Here is a 22132-nt window from a genome sequence, read left to right as displayed (position 1 = left end):
ATGGATCAATCCTTGGGCACGGATCGCGCAGCATGTGATGAAGAATCGGAAATGCCCCACCACATTGCCGACTTCTGTCAACCATCATAGTTTTGTTAGGATGTAAGCTGCACAAGGCGTTCCGCGCGGCTAGTCTACTGCTTTTCCGTGATAGCACGGAGCTGAAAACAACAAAATACGGAGCAACTTGGGCGAACTGCAAGTAATCGTCACTATCAAGATGTTGGATTTATCAGGTGGTAGATCCTCTTGGACATATGAAGTCATTGCCGAGCCCAATTAACCGGAATCTTTTCCATCGCTTAGCTGTTGTGGCTTTGTGAAACCACACCGATTCCTTTGCTGTGCATGCTTACATCCTCTATGCATAGTCATCACACAGCCAATCGCTTCCATTGTATTGAAGGAAGGGCCACGCCACGGAACAGTCTAGATTTCGTATTACGCCCATCGGACATAAGAAGTCTGCTTTCCTCTCTGCAATGGCATAGGATGCATGTTACATCTCTACTCCGGACTAATCTCTTCCCAACATGCAACTCCCGCTACTCCAAGGGTTATTCGTCGCTGTCATAGCAGTAGGCCAAGATCTATCTATCTTTATTCATAATTTTGAACTGACACTCGTGGCTAGACGACAATATGGCTCGTCTACACCGTTATCTACAGAATCTATTTCCATCCTCTGTCCAAGTATCCAGGCCCTAAACTAGCTGCATGCAGTCATGTATGTCAAACTTCCTCTCACGATATGTAACTTTACTCACAAACATTGACAGTTCTGGTTCATTCGCACTTGGAGCAGTGGCTTCTACCCCCTGCGCATGGAAGAGCTCCATCGCAAATACGGAGACATAGTCCGTATCTCCACCAACGAACTAAGCTTCAGGTCTCCTACCGCCTTCAAAGACATCTACAATCATGTTTCCAAGGACAAACCTGTATTTCCCAAAAGTGATTACATGTATATGAGGGACCCGTCGGTCAAGCGACACGACATTGTCTTTGTCAAGGATCCTCATGACCATCGTGCGCAGCGCAAAACACTCTCTCATGCCTTCAGTGCGAAGGCTTTGAGGGACAACGAAGAGTCTGTCCAGACACATGTGAAGTTGCTTTTAGACCGATTAGAGCACCGTGCTGGGCCTGGGTCGGATGGAGCCAACATGTGTGATGTTTTCAACTGGTTGACATTTGACATTATTGGTAAGTCAGTTTTCCTCAAGAAAGCCAAACACTCACTAATTAATTTCAGGCGACTTGACGTTTGGTGAATCCTTTAACTCAGTTTCGAACTGGGAAGCAAGCATCTGGGTCTCCCTTATTCTAAGCTTCCTCTACCAAGCAACATTCATGCCCCTGCTCAACCGTCTTGGCATTCCCCTGTCCCTATTCGAAAATATCATCCCCAAATCAATGAAGGATAAATTAGACCATCATGACAAGCTTACTATGGAAAGGGTTAAGCGAAGAGTCGAGATGGGAAGTACACGAGACCGTGAAGATTTCTTCACTCATCTCCTTCAGAGAGAAAAGGGGGAATTGGATCTCATGTGGCTACGTGAGCAAGCCAAGATCCTTATTCTCGCTGGGTCTGAGACCACGGCAAACTTGATGGCTGGGGCAACTCTATATCTGTGCAGAAACCCCGATAAGATGGCCAAGCTTCAACATGAGATCCGCTCTGCGTTCTCATCTCGGGATGAAATCACGGGTGACTCTACAGCCAATCTTGAGTATTTCAACGCCGTTATTGAAGAAGGTCTCCGAATCTTCCCGCCCGTTCCTTTTGGTCTTCCAAGAGTCAGCACTGGTGGTACAATTGACGGACACTACATTCCCGCCGGTACAGTGGTATCAGTGGACAACTGGGCAACAACCCATGACGAGCGCAACTTCAGTCGGCCGAGGGAGTTCATTCCTGAGCGATGGATCGGAGCAGGCTTTGGCGACCGGAAGGAAGCTAGTCGGCCGTTCACACTCGGCCCTCGGGGTTGTCTGGGTATCAATCTTGCGTACATGGAGGCCAGAATCACGCTTGCTTCTTTGGTATATGCGTTTGATTGGGAGATGGTGAATACCGAGGTTGATTGGGACAGGGATGTCCGGTTCTATACTGCCTGGCAGAAGCCAAAGCTCATGATCCGGTATCGTCCTCGCGCTGAAGAAAAGGGTTACTAGATATGCCCAACAGTAATGGGCAGGTCAATTTGTCATGTCTTTGGCTGATTTCCTGGGATACTTGTTTTCGTTCTGCAATACCAAGTCATTGTTTTGTCAGCCAGATCGGCGATGCTCGTACTATTATGCAATTTTCATAATCGTTACCATCCCACAAGTTAAACTTCTTTATAAATAGTGAAGCTAGTCACCGGTAGTTCAATTTCGGTGTTGAAACTTACCAAGGTCAAGCGCTAATTTCGATCTTCAAGCCACACCGACGTGGCGCCCTCCACTTCCACTAACTAACGCACAGCTGATCGTTGATGGCAAAGCGAAATTTGGCCACAGGACTTGAGCAAGTGACAGACTAATCAAGCGTGTCGTCGTCAGAGGCGTTAGGGTTATTTGCTGATGGGCAGGGGTAACACTGAAGAGATTAGGAACGTGCTTGTAAGTGCAATTTAAACATCATGTTGGGCGAAAGGAGAAGCGTCAAGTAGAAGAAAGAGTTCTATACGTTAAATTAAATGACTGTGGTATCATAACTATGCAAAAAAGATCATCTATAGCACCTGCTTATCCGCCTTGAGTCTAGCGATCAGCGTAGGCAGATCAACATCCTGAACACTAACACCCTGATCAATAGCAAGACACGCCGCCGTAGCAGCGCTCTGGCCAAGGACCATATACGTAGGCTCCATGCGAATAGCAGAGTATGCAATATGTGTAGCACTCATGGTAACAGGGTTGAGGAAGTTTGTCGCATCCTCAGACTTGGGGCAGATGGTCTGATAGGGAATGTTGAAGGGACCTGGGGTAGCGATATGCACCTTGCCTTCGTCACGGAGCTTTCCGTCAACGACAACACGCTCGACTTGGTGGACGTCGAGGGAGTAGGCGCCCTTTCCAACACTGTTGTTGGGACGGGCGGGAGGAGACTGGATGTCGCTTTGGCGCATGGTGTAAATACCGTTCATGCGACGACCCTCACGGATGTAGATCTCGTAGGGCCAGTTGTTGTTGCTTGACCATTCGTCCTTGGCATATCCCCATTCAGCGATGCGGGTTCGCAGATCCTTGGGGACACGAGGGTGGTTGGCCAAGGTCCAGAAGAAACCTTGGGTATAAGACTTGTGCTGAAGGTAAACCTGGCGGCGTCTATCATAAGACCATGTAGCGTAGTTGCCATCATCTTCGAAGCTCTCGCCGATGAGGTCAGTGCTAACATGGCTCTGGGCGTTGGAGTCAGTCTTGACGTTGGGCATAAGCTGGCTGGTGAATGGAGTTCCACTGTAGCCGGATTCAAAGTATCGCAGAAGCAATTCATACTGAGACTCGCGGTAGTCGGCGGGCTTGGTGAAAGGGATTTGGTTGGTGGTTTGCTTGGTGAGACTCATGCGGAAGTTGTAGGACTGGAGACGGAAGTTATCGCCTTTGCCCTGGAGAGAGGCAGCATCCTTGATGACGCGACCAACACCCTCAATGAGACCGCTGCTTGGGTCACCCTTCTTCTTGTAAGGGTCGACCTTGGAAAGTTGCTCGATGGCACCGAGACGGAAACCAGCGACAGATTCACTGTAGTCGCCTGTGCTCTCACGGCCGGTGCGCCAGCTAATCTTGGCTGCCTCCATCAGGTCACCCTCGTAGCTAGCATCGATGAACATCTTGCCCTGGAAGATATCACCATTGAGAGTCTTGAAAGAGGCAATTTGGCCATTCTTCTTGACAACGCTGCCGGCGGACCTATCGATAGCTCGGTTGCGGAAGATGGGAATCTTGCCATCCTTCATCCACTTCTCAAGGATATACTCAGCCGCCTTGGGCTCAAAGGTCCACTGAACCTTCTTGCTCTCGTCAATAGCAGGGCCAGGCTGAGCACCAATTTTTCGACCCAGGTATCCAGAGCGAGTTTCCTGCTTCCACGCGTTGCTGTTCTGGTAATGAGTATAGACCTTGGCGTAAAACTCTCTTGCAATACCACCGATGGCGTTTCCGTTCTTGGAGTCTGTCCAGCCAAGGCCTGATGTTGTAAGGCCGCCCAGCGTGTTGCCGGGGAAGACAATGGCCACTGTCTTCTTCATACGCTTGGTCTGAACAGCAGCCGCAATAGCGGCGACTGTGTTGCCGTAAATGACCACATCGTATTTGCCAGGGACGTCTGCTCTCTCATGCGGTGCTGCGGTGGCCATGAGCATGAGATACGACGCCATATAAATGGTGCCGATAAGCAGAAGGAGCCTGTTTCTGAAGAGAGCTGCCATGGTTGTTAATGGATGAACACGAGCTGGCTACTCGGATCGGAAATAGAGGGGGATGAAATGAGGTAAATAAGGTATCGGGGCAAAAGAGTGGCTTGCAGGTTGGTTGGCCCTCGAACAAAGCCCACGCAGGAACAAAGTTCTGGATGTAGATAACAAGGGCTTTATGAGAGGTCTTCAAAGAAACATGGCTTGCGGGAAGTGGATCAGGTGTACATGCCAAAGTAGTCTCACACAGAAAGGAAATAGGCTTCGTATTTCTAGGGGACGGGAGAGTGTTGTAATTTGAGCCAGAAGAGGTACTGAACTGGGGTTGGTCTAGAACATTGGGCTAGCATATCTGACCGACGGGAGAGTTCTTCTCCTGCGGTACTGCGCCAGAAAGAAGCTAATCCCCAATGAAGAGAAATACCGCGACTTGGGTAAATCTGATATCGCGTGGCATTGATTCTACGACAAGGGAGACTCAAGACTGTGCAAGGCTGTGTTCACTCACACCCCCCTTACACCAAACTATCGAAAGCACTATTGGTGGATCGACGAAAAGGAAGCGACCAAAAAAAGAAGAACGGCTTAAACTCACATTGGCCAAGTAGCTTAAAAGGATGCACCCAGATCCTCGAGGGTCTGGGTGTCTGAGCTTCTAAATCGAGGTCGGACCTGGTAAATTGAGCACGCAGACTCCGTAAAATACTACTCATGGTGAGGCCTGGACCCTTGGCTAAGATGGGTAAGGGCCGGGCGTAGGGCCTGCCAGGGGTAAAGTGATCTGTGCAAAAGAGAATGGGAGGGGAGACAATGAGACGTTGAAGATCTCGGCCCTGGCTGATGGGTCAGGAAGAAAGAAAAGGAGTGGAACGGGGCCCGGACTATTAACTGTTGCGCCGTCCAGTCAGGCACTCAAAAGGGACAGTAACGCTAAATTGGTGGCGTTTACCCCTGTATCTCTGAGATCTTGGTCTAAACTCGATTCGCTCAAGAACCACATTCCTCAGTCAGGACAGGCACTGGCAACCTCGTAAAAGACAATCCCCTCATTTCTTTTCTTTGCCATCAGTCATTTTCTCAAAATCACCTGAACTTAATCATATGTCATCGTGTCGCGTTTAATTAAATGAGAGATTCACTTAAATAGACTTCCCGTCTCACTTCCCCATCGCTTTCTATCTCCTTGAATGTCGATCCGCTCGCTTACAACGTCGGTCACCTCTTGGCACACTAAATAGCTCACGATGTCTTCATCAATCTTTCTCGGCTCTTCCTCTTTGCGCTTTGGTCAGCTTACAGTCCATGCCCTGCTCTGCCCGCTGTCGCCGTTGAAGAAAGAAGCTTGGTAGAGCTGTAGACGGTCCAGGCCATTCATCATTCGGCCGAACCAATAAGCCTTGCCCAGCACCCAATAGCGCATTTCTTACCGCTCGATGGTTTCTTCAGTGGGTGGGCGCTTTCAGTTCCGCCATCATATCCTACCCAGCCGAGGCTGTTCTAGAGCAAAAGAGTCCCATTCCTCACCATTCAGATAAACAAGGATAAGGCGAAAAATTGATCGTCAATTCTTTGTCTTTGTTCGGGAATGCCGGCGATCATTTGTTGGCTTTAATGCCAATAGTTTATTTAGAGCCTCTCCCTCAGCTACTCTGTTCACTTACCGCCCATCCTAATCATCACTTCCGTTGGGCACGAAGCAGTCCATCAGCCAGCCGCACTCTAACTATCAGGCAATAACGTAAATGATCGTCTTGCACATTGCAGTGTTGGTAGCCCTGCATTTCGCAATGCGAGCCCAATAGACCCTGCATCTGCTTTATCATTGCCCGCCGCAATCAATTAATGACTCTTACGTGTACCAACATCATGCATTTCTTACCACCAATTGTAGCAACCATCACGTTTTACTGACGGCCAAGAAGAGAAAGCGACAAGGCCTTTGTGCTGTCTTTTCCTCGTTCGGTTAGCCTTATCAGGGGCACTTTAAATGGGCGCGTCGCGATTTCTGTACCTCCAGGGCACAGCGTCAGATGCCCTGACCTAGCCGATGATCCTCGGAGAAGCGGGCTAACCATACTGGAGATTACTGTTACGGAGTACGAAAAGCAGACTCTAAGGGGATCGCGATACGAGGCTTCGTCTTGGCATAATAAGCTTAAAGATCTTCGCGGCCCAAGCGGAATGGCGTTTTCAGCCGAACGGCTATAGAAAAACAATTATCAGTCATATGACATTTTGCTTCTGCCAAACTAGCCTTGTGCATCAAAAGATAATGAAGGGTGCAATGCCAAGGTAGGATTGTGGACTTGGAAATTGCATAGCCCTGATGAACATCGGTCACTTCCATATTCAGAAATGCAGCTGTTCTTCCGTACGGAGCAGGTCTTGATAATAAGACGGGCGAACTCGTGATAGAAAGAGTTATTTCTAGATAGCTTGGCAGATACCCAATGCTTGTTGCATTGTGTATTAGTAATGTCCGCATTATGAATCGTCGCTGCAAGGCTTTCAAGCGGGAGCGTTCTCGCTTGGCTGCGGGAGGGATATGCATCCATGCTCCAACAGAATCCCAATCGAGCGGATAGAGGAGTGCCAATAATTCCTTCGTTGACGTGTAATTTGTGACATTTGAGCAGATGAAGTCTTGATATCGGTGATCGCGATGCTGGCTGTACGTCATGAAACGCTCTTCTTTGGTGACCGACATTTCTTGATTGATAGGATGCTCTTGACGGAGGATTATAGATCCCAGTGCCGGAACTTACTATATCCTCGTAAGCCCATACTCAATCATCTTGGCTGAGCAAGATCGTCTGTAGGATCGTGTCGAGGCGACTTTTCCAGTTCCATTGCTCTTAACGAAGGATCCAGCGGTTGATGATTTTCTTCCAGGCTTGAATCACGATCAAGTCCTGAATTCACTCGTTTGTTCTTCCTCGCTTGGAACATAGTTTGAAAGCCGAAAATTCTTTCCCAGAGTATGATGCTGCACCATACGAAGTACCTCTCGCAGTAATTGTGTGGAGTGTTTGGGTTAATAGCTCATTCTTTGCTATTAATACCGGGTCTGGTGCACAGGGACTTCCATCTTCTGAACTACTTTGTAGGCGTAATTGCCTTTTGGAGCTCTTCCATGATATCTGTTCACTGTTCGGAAGTTGGATTGTATATGACCTGAGTTGGCTATAACTAAACTCTGGTCATCTTTGAAGTGAGCGGCAGCAGAAGAATATTCGAGTGGGTAGCTTGATTTAGAGGACCGAGAGGAGTGGTTTTTAGAACGTGGAGGATGTCGCAGAGACTCTTCCGAGGAACCTCGTGGGCGTGCTGACGAGGCTATCTCGAAGAAGTGTAGAGGCCGGTATTGTCGATATAATGGCAACTAACAGTAAATCTAGTACATACGACCATACCTACCAGAAAATACGGGATCCCGTCCGCTCTCCCATAGTCAAGCTGGTAAGGGGCGGATTAGTAGTTGGGTCGGTGACGACCAGCGAATCCCCGCTGTTGTATGTCTCTCTTTTTGCCATTTCGATCAACAGTAAAAGCATGTCAGTAGATAAGTAGAGACCAAGATTGATCTTCCTCTCGCCCTTGTCTCTTTTTGGTTTCATTCCAACCCCCATGAGGTTGCTGGAAGTAATTGATCTGTTTACTGCCATTCAATCTGCTCATTCCCCGATAGATCATCATTAAAGCTAACTGCAGCACGTAGGCTACTTGAAACAATTGACAACATGCTGTACAAAAAAACGCTGTTGCTTCACGATGATCACTCTCTGACCTTGGTGTGTTTGCTTGAACCGATGTAAAGATTGCAAAAAGAGAAGGTATAACAGCGGGCTTTAACCGCCTATGATGGACGAACAGGGAATCGAACCCTGGACCACTCCCATGCTAAGGGAGTATTATACCACTAAACCATTCGCCCGTTGAGAGTTATTCTTTGTTGAAAGTTTGGGTCGCAACCAAGCCCTATACAGCGAAAACCAACTGCCCTAGCCGCTCAGTTAACTTTGCAACTCTTGCGATCACTGCTTGGCGAGCAATCACTCCACCTTCTGCGGTCATACCACTTTCAATATGGCAAATTACATCTTCTCCCCAGTAGCCCTCAATACATATGCCATTATCAACGTGGAAAGCACGGTAAACTACCAGCAGAGGAAGAGCAAAGGCGCACCGACAGTCACGTGCCCTCCAGGCAAACACTTTCAGCCGATGCAACTTGCTTTGTCATATCTTACAAGTCTCGCCGATCACAGTCCTCAAATGCTACGCAAAACAACAAGACGCAATTGTCGGTCCTCTGATAATGGTCAATTTTGGCGTCTCCAGAGCATGCGATACATGCAAAAAGCGCCGTAAAAAGGTGCGCCACCCCATGCTTGTCGCGTAATCACTAACGAAATCCTTTGAGCAGTGTGATGAGACTCGTCCAGTAAGAACTAGCGCTAGATTCAAGTCCCCGACCGTTGAAGCTAACTGTGGGTTCCAAGGCTTGTCTTCGCTGCGTCAGGTCAAGACGACCATGTCCGGGTTACAGAGATGATTCTTCGTTGATGTTTCGGCACTATTCCGCAGCAAATACACCCGCAAATACGCCAGCTTTGCAAAGATGGACTCCAAATACCGACCATATGCTTGAGTCAACTGCTATCCATATCTTCCTAGATGAGCTGGTAGTTCGGACGCTTGATCGGAGCCAGTCACGAGGCTTCCTTGATGGCATGCATGATACCTTTGCTACATCAGCTCCTGACTCCATGCTTATGTCTGCTGCCAAGGTAGCCGTTCTTGCATCACTAGCCAATCGTTACCGCAGAGACTCACTTTTCAGCATAGTCCGTAAGCAATATGGTCAGCTCTTGAAGGAATATGTGACGTCTCTATCAATACCATCGGAAAGCTCATCGGTGGAACAGTTCTTCACTGCTGTTCTTCTAGGAATATACGAGGTCAGTCTGCAAGTGAGAGGCTGATGTCGAACGTTTGTTGACTCTTTCTAGCTTATGGCATGTAATAGTGCTTCACCTACACGACATCGCATTCACGTTCAAGGACTCAGTTCTATTCTTCAACGAGGAATATCATCACCACCATCAACATCCAAGATCGGCATCCACCTTCCGGGAACATGGCTTGTAACCAAGGGCGCAATGGTAAGTCAGTGCACTTTGTTTAGCATATCAGTAACTAACATGGCACCCTCAGACTCAAACTCGAGGGGCCGGGATCTTAGGCTCTCCACTCGACGACAACCCTCAACGCTCTCTAGACCAGATAATGGTCAAGTTGACCCCTCTCACCTGGCGCTCTGAGCATCTCTTGGCTGAATCTTCTCCGTCGAGGGAAGCTCTTTTGGAGCTTTATCGCGATTTAATTGAATTCGCTAACGAGGTCGCGCATTGGGGTGATGACCAGCCTTTATCATGGGGTCCAGAGCTTGTTGGCTACGTTCTGCAGGATTCACCAAAGAACTGCGATACGCCGTGGGTATGCCCTGGGCCTGTAGAAAAGTACTTCGACAGTAAGCCAAGACGCATGTCTTCCAATTCAAACCCAATGCTGAAATATCCCATAGTGTACGTTGCAACAGCCTGGAACTCATGGCGCTCACTCTACATAGTCTGGCTCGACCAACTATACCACGTCTCCAATGCTCTCGGAAGAGTCGACCTCACTCCGCAATTCGTGACCAAAATGAACAGCCTGATCATTGGTGTCAAAGCCTCCATCCCCTACTTCCTTTCTCGCAACGTTGAAGAGTACGCTCAACAAGTCAACGCTGGAAAGCATACTGTTCACTCAAATCACTTAAGTGGGGCACTCATGCTATTTCATCATATGTACAGTATCGGCAGATGTACGATTGTGGATGCAGAGACGAGGAAGTATCTGGGGGACACACTGAGGTGGATTGGAAACGAGATGGGTATTGGCAATGCGACTGTTCTAGCTGATTGCTTACAACCTAGCGAGCAAGGACCGTCGGTTATGCAGAACTCGAAGATTTCTTTTATGGATGCCCTTGAAGGATATTACTTAATCACAGCGAGCATGATGTCGGAATCTCGATAAGTCTGGATACACGAAGTAGAGATGGGTGTAATATGACCAGTGATGAACACTATAGCGATAGGTCATGATCCCATACAAAAGTCTCCATAACATAATTCCTAGCCGAACTCGGGCTAGTCATTTACATAGTGTGATGTGTTTTCATCATGATGTCTCCCATCTACAAGACGTAGCAGCAATCAAAGCGTTAGGCGTGGAAACACAAGGTGCCCTGGCTAAAGAGTCTTTTGCTCCACGACATTTGCGACTACTTTCATGACCAAAGCCGACAACACGTGACTTGCCGCCAGAAAATAGCAAAGAAGGGCCATATTCCAGAAATGCTCTACCTTTGCAAGCGCGATCGAATTGGGCGCTAGAGATTTGACTTCGGGTCGTTGACGTCAACCACTCTAACAAATCGCATGCCTTGGTCTTTTATGAGAGTTTTCTTATAAAAGACACACAGAAAATGAAATCCCTTCGAGCTCTCCACGCGCTCAAGTCCCTCAGACCAACCACGATGACAGTGACGACAGTCCCTTCAACGCATCCCATCGCCCAGCAAGGTCCATTATCGCAGACACCCAACGCACAAATTCATCAGTCAAGCGATCTTCAATATCAGCGTCGCGAAGCTCATATTCCCAAATCATCAAACGAAAATGAGCCGCTGTACGTTCTCACGCTCTTCACGGATAAGAAACACCATGAGTACATGACAGGCCTGCGAAGACAGTGGTTTCCACCGCATCTTCTCAAAGTCGACGCTCACGTTACGCTATTCCATGCTCTCCCAGGTTCAAAATTAGCTGAGATGAAGCAAGATATCGGTACAATCGCGGCTGAGGCAAAGAAATTCCCCATCGTGGTTGATACGAAGGGTGTCTTCGAGATGAACAAAGGCGTCGGGATCAATGTCTCAACATCGGGCGGGGGTCAGTACAAGGCGGGTAGGATACGACGTGAACTCAGGCAGAAGTGGGAGCGTTTCTTGAGTAAACAGGATAACAACAAGAAGTGGAACGCACACTATACCATTATGAACAAGCAGGATGATCAGGAGGAAATAAAGAAGTGTCTGGAGTATTTGAATGAGGGACATGCGAATCATGCTGGGACTGTTGAAGGGTTGAGTCTTTGGTTGTATGACAAAGGTCGGTGGAAACCGAATGAGGTGTGGAAATTCATGGATAGACCTCCTCCGTCTTCTAAGAGCGCAGATTAGAAGCTAGAGGATAGAGAGAAGGTTTACATACGGTCCTCATAATAACCCATGCATACTGTAGAGAATAATGCCAATACACTGAACATGACTTCAGGGTGCTGTCTTGAAACAGATTACTCTAAAGGTCGAAGACCAATAGATCATTTTAGGAGGGGTGGAACGATTAGATGAATTGGTCAACGCGTCGATGCGCGAACAGGCACACGGGAATGAAGGCGACGCGCGAAACGGCAGGAAAAAAAGGCTCGTGACAGAAAAGCATTACACACGATGTGTGGGTAGTCGCGAACAAGAAAAAAAGAGTCGACAACGGCAGGATTCGAACCTACGCGTGCGAACACAATGCCTATGATGTCTCAGAAGAGATAGCAGGGCATCGCCTTAACCACTCGGCCACGTTGTCATACCTGCAACTCCAAACTTTTGCATTATATACCCGGCCGACGGTACTCTATTCTATCTGCGCAAAGCCGAGTATCGTGTCAGTGCAAGATGTCAGCTGTTGGATATCTTTCGCATGTATTCCGAACATGTGTGACAATAAGAAGATGAGTTTTGCTGGTTGTGGCTGCCACATGGCGAACAGTGGTGATTTTTCGCAAAATTCGTTGCAAGGGAGGAAATTTGGTTAAGATTTTGTCCACCACACTCAGCAGCTGAGCACAATTGACCAACCTACCAGTGGTAACAGAAGATGAGGGGAAAAGGATAGAGGGAAATAAAAAGTTAAAATAGTAGAATTTATAATTGATGCTATAGCACCAAAGAGCCTGTTGCAAAGAGCCTGCATACTTAAAGATCGCAGTTAAAGGTTCATGTCATAGGGTAGGTTTCGGAGCGAAGAGAAAAACAGAAAATTGCGCCGCTAGCCTAGTCGCTGTTTAGCAGATAAGACACATATATCGGGCAAAATCGAGCTTATCTGCTAGTAAAGAACAGCCCTTCGACTCTCCCAAACCACCAGACAAAAATTACTTTGACCAATTTAGTTGATCCTCGCAATTAAAGTAGCCACTCCGCTGTTGGTCACATCTTAAAAATAGCCCCAACTTAAACAGAACACTGGACCAAGATCAGTCATGTAAAAACGCAAAAAGAGAATTGCCTGTAAGAACAGGCGGCTGGAACTCTCCCGCCGGGAATTGAACCCGGGTCTCAAGCGTGACAAGCTTGCATACTGACCACTATACTACGGAAGATGATAACTGTTGAAGCAGTTACTGTAGCGGAGTTCGATGTCACGTGTAGTGCTATACTGATATATGAAGCATACACGACAGAGTGTTGATGTTTTTGCATGGTCTTTCGGTGTTTCTTGCATGGCTGTTGGTTAAACTTTTTAGCGAGGCCAATTTCTTACTGCGGGCTGTAAGCAATGCGACCTGCACCGTGCAGGGCGACCCTGAACCTGGCCGTCAGCAATAATGCTGTGCTACGCCGGATGAATTATTTACTGTTTCGCGTTTCATGCTTTACTCTGTCTGTTTTCGTAGCGGGCATCGACTCCATCGAGTAAACTTACGGATACAGTACTCTGCACCAACCCTTCAATTGATGTAACTCTGCAGATCGAGGCTGTGTTTCACCGACAAGAATAACCTCTCCCAGGTCAGTGGCTCAGTGTTTATCGGTGAGTTGGTACTACAAGGCTATGCCATGTTCCCCCGCTGAGGTGTCCCAAACAATAATCCTTCGCGGCATGCATGACAGTCGACCGCCTCAATTGAAGGTAGTGTTTATTTACGGTCTTATTTTTGGGTCTCCATCTCGTGTGCGCTGTCTCTCAATATTTACGGATACACTGCATATCAACCAGCTTTGCATTAACAGCCACTGCCATTACCGCCTTACCATTCGTTGCTACCCTTGGGCTTGTGCGATGCCAAGAAGCACGGATTGCAGACAAGGTTTTGAGCTGACGTCTTGGGCGGATTCGCTGCACGGTTGATCTTCATCTTAGAGAGGTTGGGGTTTGGGAATAAATGAACTCGGTTGCCCGCCTCCTTGGTTCAGAGTTTACACAACCTTATCAGCCATCTGACTCTAATCATTTACTCTAATTACAGACTTCCTCAATTCAAAATGCCTTCTTTCACAAGCACCTTCGTTGCTCTGGCCTCCCTTCTTGCCATCTCCAGCGCTGCACCCACTGTTGTGCCCCGCGCCAGCAGCTGCCCCTCCACCGGCAAAGCTCGAGTCGAGCCCTCAGCTCTATACAACGTCTACCCCAGCGCACCCAACGTCGCAAAGAAGTCACCTGGCTTCCACATCGAGACCTACAACAATGCTTCGCAAGTTGAGCAGCTCCTCGTCTTCAACGACATCCCCGCCGAAGCCAAGTCTTGCAGCGTCGGCTGGGCTCAGGGCGAGCGACCCGAGCGCATCTTCATCGTCAAGGGCGGCGATGGATTGACCTCTGTCAAGCAGCTGTCTGGCTTCCCCGACGCCAAGAACGTCAACTACAACACCGCCAAGGAGTTCGATACGATCGATGAGTCTGTCGGTGCTGCCGACTTTACCAACTGGGACGATCTCCCTGCGCAGGGACATATCATCGGCAGCATTGACTGCAAGAGCTCCATCTACCTCAAGGCTGCTCTGCGAAACCCCGATGGCAACACAAAGGTCTTCCTCGAGCAGAACAGCAAGAATGGCTTGTACATCGAGTACAGCTGCTAAGCTACACGTTGCTCGCATACAAACACTTCAATTCTCAGTACATATTTAATTATAAGGACACGGGGTTATTTTTTGGGAGAGGACATCCGGGACGGGATGGATGGAAACATAGAGGATGGCCAGCCTTGGCCTACGACACGACATGAAGCACCATGACATAGAATTAATTGAACGAGCTCTTCAAAGCCTTGAATTTTTGATCAACAATGATCGCCTGTGTTTATTTATTTACCTGAAACAAGATCGTCATTGATTGACGGTCATGTCTTGTGCGGCAGAGATGCAACTGGTGGAAATGCTGAGCTGGAGATGAGCTCGGATTGCCACCCAGCAGTAGTGATGTCATGGCAACAGCTGCTAATCAATTTGGCTTTCTAGAATTGTACCAGAATTGTGCAAAGGATGCGCTTAGAATTGCCGACTCGCGCATTGATGTCCATAGCTTTTCTTAAGGTTATCATAGCCTAATCTGGAGGACAGTAGCGGGATGAGTGCTGGGTTGGAGCCAGGGCCTGCAACATCAAAACTCAGCAGCGACAGAGCTTCAGGTTCTGCGACGTCAATGTCCTGATCAATTGATGGCAACTGAACAACTCGTCTGTATGTTTGCATATTTGAATCGACGTCGCCCAATTTGCTTTTTTCTTCTTTCCAATAATAGCCTGCCCATGCAAGGCGTAGACTAGACTGGCTGTCATTGTCGACCGTGAATCGTACGACACATCGTAAGCTTGTCAGTGTCAGTGAAAAATCACCAAACCTCACAGGACCATCACGGAGCGGGGTCAACCTGAGCAGCGCGTCTTCATTATTTGGCATCTCTTCGACATTTCCTTTCGACCAGAACCTCTCTTATATAGTAAATAATTAAGCAGTATAGTTAATTGATCCATGCCCCCGGGTAAAGTGCACAGCATTTTTGTGGTTATTCCCGAGATTGGTAAAGCGGTGGACCACCAACTCAAAAAAGGGATAAACTCGCCCCCACTGATTCTCCTGTTGTCAGATTCTCATTGGTCTGTAGCTTTCCTTCCCCAGTGTAAACTTAGGGGTAAAGTATCTTTTTCTCTGTCCCTCACTTCAGGGTCCTTCTCTTGCTCTGCTCTGCTCTGCTCCGTCTGTCCAACATCAAAGATTCAACGTTGAAGCTGGCTGGACCCTGACTACGCTAGCCGACGTAGCCCCTCACCCCTTTCTTCCTTCACCCTTTTGCTTTCTGGGGACCTGTGATCTTTCCGACACAGATTTGACTTCAGTAAACATGGCGGAACACCTCGTCTTCCACCCACAGCTCACAAAAGCCGATGCGCTGATCCTCGAGGGCCTGCGCCAAGACATCAACGAGTACAAGCCCAGTCAAGATGCCCAAGCCCCCAAAGGTGCGTACAGCAGCAGTCTGTCTCAGTAAAAATAGTAGCTAACATGCAGCCAACAGCCCGCGATGAGGATCTACTGCGCCATCTGCAAGCCATGAATGATCCCAAGGATGCGCACTTTGAGGAGAGCATCACCAGTTCTTGGGACTTTGATCAGATCAAGTTGCCACTTTTCCTCGAGAAGTTGGTGCTGCGACCATACGTGCGGATCGCCAAGTCTATTGTCCGTGTCGACACAGATGTGATTATGCTCACGCATCTTCTGCTGTACTTCTCAACGTCGTTACCCAGCGCTATTATGCTGTACCGCAATTTCTCGTGGATTCACGGTATTCTGCATTTTATTATGCAGTTCACATACATGGGCTCATATACGCTGCTGATGCACCAGCATATCCATATGCGCGGTGTTCTCAACAAGCGTTTTGCTCTGTTTGATAGCTTGTTTCCTTACATCACTGACCCTTTGATGGGACACACTTGGAACTCATACTTCTACCACCACGTCAAGCATCACCACGTCGAAGGCAACGGACCCAACGATCTCTCATCGACAATCCGATACCAGCGCGACAGTCTGCCTCACTTACTGCACTACATTGGCAAGTTCCTCTTCCTCGTCTGGGCTGAACTTCCGTTGTACTTTATCCGAAATGGAAAGACCATGACTGGACTCAAGGCCATGTTCTGGGAGCTTTCCAACTACGCTTTCCTCACGACTATGTTCTGCTTGAACCGAAATGCTACGATTTGCGTGTTTCTCATGCCGCTCGGACTTATGAGATTGGGTATGATGATGGGCAACTGGGGTCAACACGCCTTTGTGGATGAGAATGAGCCCGACTCTGATTACCGCTCAAGCATCACTGTGATCGATGTCATGGTACGTTCCAACTTCGAATCTTGCTGAAAGCAGACACTAACTACTCACAGAGCAACCGTCAATGCTACAACGACGGCTACCACACCTCTCACCATCTCAACCCCCGTCGTCATTGGCGCGAACATCCCGTGCATTTCCAAAAGTCCAAGCACACTTACGCCAAAGAGCACGCCATTGTCTTCCACGACATCGACTACTTCATGATCACCGTTAGACTCATGATGAAGGATTACAAGACGCTTGCCAAGTGTCTTGTGCCCATTGGTGACCAGATTGCGTTGAGTTTGGATGAGCGAGCTGCTATGTTGAAGAGAACTACGCGACGATTTACCGAGGAGGAGATTCAGAAGAAGTTCAAGAAGCAGTAGATGAGTTTAGATGGAGATGAAAAATATGAGTTTTGGAGCTGGCGGATAGATTGTCGTTTGGATAGACAAATGCATACAAGGGAGTTTGTCGTTAATATGATCTTTGTTCGAAACATATGAGTCTTAGCTATGACTGATGTCGCTGCAATAATTGTTATGAAGAGCACGCCCTCAGGGTATCAGAAGAATGGGCCCCCAAAAGCATAAGAGATGAAATAGATTGGTCACTTCATGATAGCTTAGATAAACACTTAGACTACTTTATCATAGTAGCTAAAGCCTTAGAAGATAATTCTTCTGTCACCCACCTGAACGCATATGCGAGAGATCGTAGGTCTACTCCACTGGACGTCATCGTCACATCATCACTTCACCCAACAACCGCCGCTCCTCCCGTAGACTCACTCTTCTCAACTACGAAAATGGCATCAACTCAATACCTACGTCGAAGCACCGAGTCCCTCGCCCACGATGTGATCACTCTCCTCAAACAAACCCACTCAACCGTCGCCGTCGCCGAGTCCCTAACCGGCGGCAGCATAATGGCAGCCCTTACCTCCATCTCCGGCTCTAGCAGCGTATTCCGCGGCGGCATAGTCTCCTATGACACGGGTCTCAAGACCAACATTCTCAAAGTCGACAAAGACATCATTTCTCAGCATGGGGTTGTTCATGAAGAAGTCGCACGGCAGATGGCGACTGGAGTACGAGACGTTACTGCGCTGGAAACGCCTACTACGTGGGGAGTCAGTACGACAGGTGTCGCCGGGCCGGAACCGCAAGATGGGAAGCCTGCTGGGACGGTGTTTATCGGGATTTCGGGAGGTGGGAGGGACAGAGCCTTGGGGCCGTTTCGGTTTGAAGGGGGACGGGATGAGGTTCGGAAGGCGACTATTGTTGAGGCTTTAGAGCAATTGAGGAAGCTACTCGCTGATAGAACGACGAACTCTTCTTGAACGAGACGATGTGTTGAGTATCTGGACCCATGGATACATGTGAGCTAGATGTATTCCTTGATAGTCAATGAAGCCACAATATTTCCGATCTACCATACTGCCATGAGGAGTTTACTATGAACGTGATGATGTTCTCGTAAATATCTTAGTGACTTGGAGATGTAGGTCCCTGGTTGGAGATTGATCAACTAGTCAGAATGTGGTCAGCTTACATCCCGGACTTTGGAAAACCGAGATTGTCCGATACTCAGAATCTGGAGTTAACAAAGCCTAATTGCGAATTGAACAGTCCTTAGTAATATCCCATTTGTAATCAAGCAGATATGCAGAACCATTGCCATAGTGTTTGCTTGAGTTTCCTGGGTTTCGAAATTGCTACATCGGACATAAGCCAAAGCGATCAAACATGCAAAGAATTCATGTCATGATGGATATATCGGATTTAGAAACCACATCGAGAAGAATGACTATCAGTGACTCTAAATTACTGGAAAGCGATTATTACAAGAATAGGATCGACCTCTATGAGCTTTTCGGATAAGACGTCGTTTATGTTCCACTGTTGCATCCAAACTTAGTAACCGAAACTAGCATCTTACCAACCGACAACTTGACAACCTATCATGATGCAACTCAAGCCATTTGTTCTCACGCTACTTCCACTACTAGTGGAAGCAAGCCCTACTATTAGACACGATAGAGTCGTCTCGCCAGCAGTAAACACAAGCTCTGGTATCTTTGCTCCATACTTCTCTGAACACCAACCAAAGGTCGCGTCCTTCCTTGACATTCCCTATGCAGAAACACCAATTGGAAACCTCAGATTCGCACCGCCAGTAGCGAAGAACTACCCCGGCGATGAAGTGATCCACGCTACGAAACTCCCTGCTGGATGTATTCAATATGTCGTGCCTTTACTAAGAGGAGCTGTTGGTGATGGACCCGTCACTGCTGGAACCTTTCAACGCGGAGATTACGCGAACACAACTGAAGATTGTCTCAAACTTTCACTCTTCTCTCCCAAGAAAGCCATTCGCCGAGATGAGAGTGACAAGTCCGAAGCGCTACCGGTCATTGTCTGGATCCACGGAGGAGGTTATTCCGTCGGTGGCACCAATGTTCCCTACCAGCTTGCCCCAAACTGGGTGCAACGTTCCCAAAAGCACATAGTCGTTCAAGTCCAATACCGTCTCAACCTTCTCGGGTTTCCCAACGCCGCAGGTCTAGCAAAGGCAGGCAAGAACCTCAACCTCGGCCTTCTTGATCAACGCCTCGCTGTCGAATGGGTCCGAGATAACATCGCTCGCTTCGGAGGTGATCCTAACCGAATTACGCTTTGGGGTGAAAGCGCTGGAGCTTATGCTGTTGATGGATATCTTTTTGCTTGGGCCGAAGATCCTATTGTGAAGGGCGTCATGGCGGATTCTGGGAATGCTTTGGCTATCGAGGGAGTGCTTGGCGATCCGAAGAATCATACTGGGTTCACTAATTCTGCAAAAGCGCTGGGTTGTGGGAACTTGCCTTCTGACGAGGAGCTTGAGTGTATGCGACAAGTTCCTGAGAGTGAGTTGAAGAGGTATCTCCAAGCGGGGGTTGGCCAAGGAGGTGCTGCTGCTGATGGCCTCGGCGTCTCGGTTATTCCAGACAACATCACGGTGTTTTCCAACTATACCGAGAGGCTCTCTAAGAACTTCCCGAAGTATCCTATTGAAATTCCTGTTCTGATCGGAACCAACACCAATGAAGGAGCTGCTGTTATCCCATGTAACTTCACCGGCTACAAAACGGCAACCAAGATACCAGACACTCTCAAACCTGTCGCTGAAGGCTTCGGACTGAATTTGCAATGCACTACCCTCAAAGAAACCCGGCTCAGGACTGAAGCAGGCGCTGCAACCTATCGATATCTCTACGCAGGCAACTTCACCAACATCTCGCCGTTGCCATGGCTAGGCGCTTATCATACTGCGGAGTTGCCCCTCATCTTTGGAACATACAATGATGAAGGGCCATCTAGTGAGTTTGAGCGCAGGGTAAGCGAGAGAATGCAAGATTTGTATCTCAAGTTTGCTAGTGATCCTGCGCATGGGTTAGAGAAGGCTGGATGGCCGGTGGCAGAGTCGAAGCTGGAGAGATCTAAGCTCGTCAAGTGGGCTACTGATGGTAAGGTTGAACAGATTGTGGGAGTGCAAGATTTGGTGAACGAGTGTATCAAGAAGGGGTTTGCCGTGTAGTATAACACTGGCATCAAGGGATCAAAAACATCATCCGCTCAAGACATAAGGGACGGAATCTCAATTTCTTGGTCAAATGCGTACTCAGGCACCTCTATCTTGGCGTGATAAGCCTTGGATGAAAATCAGATTGGTTATCATGCATCGTCGTCAATAGCCTCGGTATTGATTATCTTTAGAAGCAAAGATAGTCCTGTCACAATGTAACCTTACTTGCAGATTCTGGAAGGTCGTTATTCCCCTCATCGTCTTGATTGGCGCATCCAATTCTACCCCTCGAGAGACCTGACGACCACTATCGGTGTATCAACAAACAATCGCCAAGACAGACTAACAATTATCCCGCGAGATAGCGACACCAAAAGCCAAGTTTATTCATGTATGTAACGATAAGACTCGACGCAGATTCGGTCGCTTCAAGATGGTAGTAGCTCGGTGCAGGGGTTCACTAAACAAAACCACGGAGTTCATGCAAAGACGGTAACCCAGCCAATCGGAGGCCCTACTCTTAAGTCTAAATGTGTACCCTAGAGGGAAACACTCCGTGATGTTTTAGGAATGTGCCTATGTGCCGGTAGATGAAACCTCTAAACAATTAAGGGTTTGCATGATAGGCGGAAATAATGCCGACTCCATATAAGCTGTGTGATATAGATTGGCTTGGGGATGAGTATATATGAACCTCAGTTGGCCAACTTCAGGTCTAGCTCATCACGAACATCATTAGGTTTCACAAGTTCAGTCTGGTCAACATGCGCTTCTCTACCGTCTTCACAGCCCTCGTGGCCTGCGTTTCCACCACCGACGCTGCCATCACCTGGACCCTCGAGAAAGCGGCCAACCCAACCGCCGACCAGCGCGACGCCTATGGCCGCATCGAAAACGCCATGCGTCTCGCCGCCGATCGCTACAACCGTCTCGGCAGCGCAAACAAGAACATTCGCGTCTCTTACAACACCGGCGTCCCCACTGCCGACGCCAACTACAACGGTAGTCTACGCTTCGGTGCCAACCGATCTTTCATGAACGAGCGTACTGCCCTGCACGAGATCTCTCACACTGTCGGTATTGGTCAGACTGCTGCTTTTGACCGAAAGTGTGCGGCGAATGATTGGGCATCTGCGACACGGCTCCTAAGATCTTGGGACGGCAACTCGGCCAAGATTAACTGTGGTGGTGGACATATTTGGCCTTATGGTCTTAACTACGACAATGAGTGGAGTGAGACAAACGCCAACCGACATGTGCAGCTCGTCAATGCTATGATACGGGATGGGATGTAAAGGATGGGGATGACGAGAAACGATTATGTTGGGACATTTTATGGAAATTTCAAGCCAGTACATATTTATGAATTGCAAATACTGTTCAACTTTATTATTCATTGACCTAAGTTTCATGTATTAAGCCATTGTTATTTTCAAATGCTTTGACACTACCCGGTAGAAGTATGAGCTGATACCGATTTGGAAGAATGTATGATCCGACTAGCTCTACTCATGGTCCAAGTCGATGTCTTACCCTATCGAGGCTTGAGGTTCGTGTCTTTGATTCGGGAAGTAAGCGAGGGGAAACAGTGCTGCATTAGCCACAAGTAGTATTGTGACATCAAGCCGAAAGAACCAAGATGGACTTTTGAGTCATCATTGACACTCCCTCGCACCAATTGAAGCGTCGGCGCAATTCCGAAATGATACGACGATGCGCGGAAGACTTTGTAAGTTTTCCGTTTGGACAGAACCAAGTTTCCCTTTCGTCCAGAACGAAGATCACATCTCGCCAACAATCCGAAGGGATGAATTCCGTAGATCAACCCATGATGCTCAAAACAAACAGAAAATGACGTGTTGGGAGCGAGGATTATCCTTCACCACGTGAAATTGGCTCATGCGATTTTCCTTGAAAGGGGAACACGCTGGTTATGAAGCAGAAATCA

At 48.2% G+C, this 22132-nt stretch overlaps 9 protein-coding genes and 3 non-coding genes across 12 annotated transcripts; 8 read left to right on the top strand and 4 right to left on the bottom strand.

Annotated features, from left to right (window-relative positions):
- Positions 1-383: 383 nt before the first annotated feature.
- Positions 384-2292, top strand: B0J16DRAFT_348980 (cytochrome P450). Its single transcript, XM_046128831.1, has 4 exons — positions 384-578; positions 635-727; positions 780-1206; positions 1256-2292. Exons 1-4 carry the CDS (start codon positions 534-536, stop codon positions 2179-2181), a joined length of 1491 nt encoding a protein of 496 aa, XP_045979034.1. The 5' UTR covers positions 384-533; the 3' UTR covers positions 2182-2292.
- Positions 2293-2672: 380 nt separating this feature from the next.
- B0J16DRAFT_348976 (FAD dependent oxidoreductase-domain-containing protein) lies at positions 2673-5240 on the bottom strand. The gene is made up of 2 exons (XM_046128830.1): positions 5005-5240; positions 2673-4417 (listed from the first exon to the last, which is right to left on the bottom strand). Exons 1-2 carry the CDS (start codon positions 5120-5122, stop codon positions 2727-2729), a joined length of 1809 nt encoding a protein of 602 aa, XP_045979033.1. The 5' UTR covers positions 5123-5240; the 3' UTR covers positions 2673-2726.
- A 3031-nt stretch (positions 5241-8271) lies between these two features.
- On the bottom strand, positions 8272-8343 carry B0J16DRAFT_t283. The gene has a single exon. It is a non-coding gene; the product is annotated as a tRNA-Ala (tRNA).
- Positions 8344-8549: 206 nt separating this feature from the next.
- On the top strand, positions 8550-10537 carry B0J16DRAFT_348974 (uncharacterized protein). Its single transcript, XM_046128829.1, has 6 exons — positions 8550-8784; positions 8836-8853; positions 8912-9370; positions 9422-9574; positions 9627-9942; positions 9997-10537. The coding sequence occupies exons 1-6, from the start codon at positions 8728-8730 to the stop codon at positions 10491-10493; spliced, it is 1500 nt and encodes a 499-aa protein (XP_045979032.1). The 5' UTR covers positions 8550-8727; the 3' UTR covers positions 10494-10537.
- Positions 10538-10823: 286 nt separating this feature from the next.
- On the top strand, positions 10824-11842 carry B0J16DRAFT_348973 (2'-5' RNA ligase superfamily-domain-containing protein). The gene has a single exon (XM_046128828.1). It carries the CDS (start codon positions 10945-10947, stop codon positions 11698-11700), a length of 756 nt encoding a protein of 251 aa, XP_045979031.1. The 5' UTR covers positions 10824-10944; the 3' UTR covers positions 11701-11842.
- A 162-nt stretch (positions 11843-12004) lies between these two features.
- B0J16DRAFT_t282 lies at positions 12005-12103 on the bottom strand. The gene has a single exon. It is a non-coding gene; the product is annotated as a tRNA-Ser (tRNA).
- Positions 12104-12827: 724 nt separating this feature from the next.
- Positions 12828-12899, bottom strand: B0J16DRAFT_t281. Its single transcript has one exon. It is a non-coding gene; the product is annotated as a tRNA-Asp (tRNA).
- Positions 12900-13285: 386 nt separating this feature from the next.
- On the top strand, positions 13286-14611 carry B0J16DRAFT_183790 (uncharacterized protein). The gene is made up of 2 exons (XM_046122677.1): positions 13286-13429; positions 13767-14611. The coding sequence occupies exon 2, from the start codon at positions 13783-13785 to the stop codon at positions 14377-14379; it is 597 nt and encodes a 198-aa protein (XP_045979030.1). The 5' UTR covers positions 13286-13429; positions 13767-13782; the 3' UTR covers positions 14380-14611.
- Positions 14612-15419: 808 nt separating this feature from the next.
- Positions 15420-17134, top strand: B0J16DRAFT_183798 (uncharacterized protein). Its single transcript, XM_046122678.1, has 3 exons — positions 15420-15758; positions 15815-16638; positions 16689-17134. The coding sequence occupies exons 1-3, from the start codon at positions 15641-15643 to the stop codon at positions 17004-17006; spliced, it is 1260 nt and encodes a 419-aa protein (XP_045979029.1). The 5' UTR covers positions 15420-15640; the 3' UTR covers positions 17007-17134.
- A 341-nt stretch (positions 17135-17475) lies between these two features.
- On the top strand, positions 17476-17989 carry B0J16DRAFT_348968 (uncharacterized protein). The gene has a single exon (XM_046128827.1). The coding sequence runs from the start codon at positions 17549-17551 to the stop codon at positions 17960-17962; it is 414 nt and encodes a 137-aa protein (XP_045979028.1). The 5' UTR covers positions 17476-17548; the 3' UTR covers positions 17963-17989.
- Positions 17990-18588: 599 nt separating this feature from the next.
- Positions 18589-20196, top strand: B0J16DRAFT_273305 (Alpha/Beta hydrolase protein; the record flags this gene model as incomplete). Its single annotated transcript, XM_046123633.1, has 1 exon — positions 18589-20196. One exon carries the CDS (start codon positions 18589-18591, stop codon positions 20194-20196), a length of 1608 nt encoding a protein of 535 aa, XP_045979027.1.
- A 734-nt stretch (positions 20197-20930) lies between these two features.
- On the top strand, positions 20931-21479 carry B0J16DRAFT_404450 (uncharacterized protein; the record flags this gene model as incomplete). The annotated part of the gene is made up of 1 exon (XM_046132805.1): positions 20931-21479. Exon 1 carries the CDS (start codon positions 20949-20951, stop codon positions 21477-21479), a length of 531 nt encoding a protein of 176 aa, XP_045979026.1. The 5' UTR covers positions 20931-20948.
- Positions 21480-22132: the final 653 nt, after the last annotated feature.

This window comes from Fusarium flagelliforme, assembly GCF_020744385.1.
Source record: "Fusarium flagelliforme strain FIESC 12 MPI-CAGE-AA-0113 chromosome Unknown B0J16scaffold_7, whole genome shotgun sequence".
Classification (NCBI taxonomy): Eukaryota; Fungi; Ascomycota; class Sordariomycetes; order Hypocreales; family Nectriaceae; genus Fusarium; species Fusarium flagelliforme.
The sequence above is the reverse complement of the archived record's forward strand: the minus strand, read 5'-3'. Positions and strand labels throughout refer to the sequence as shown.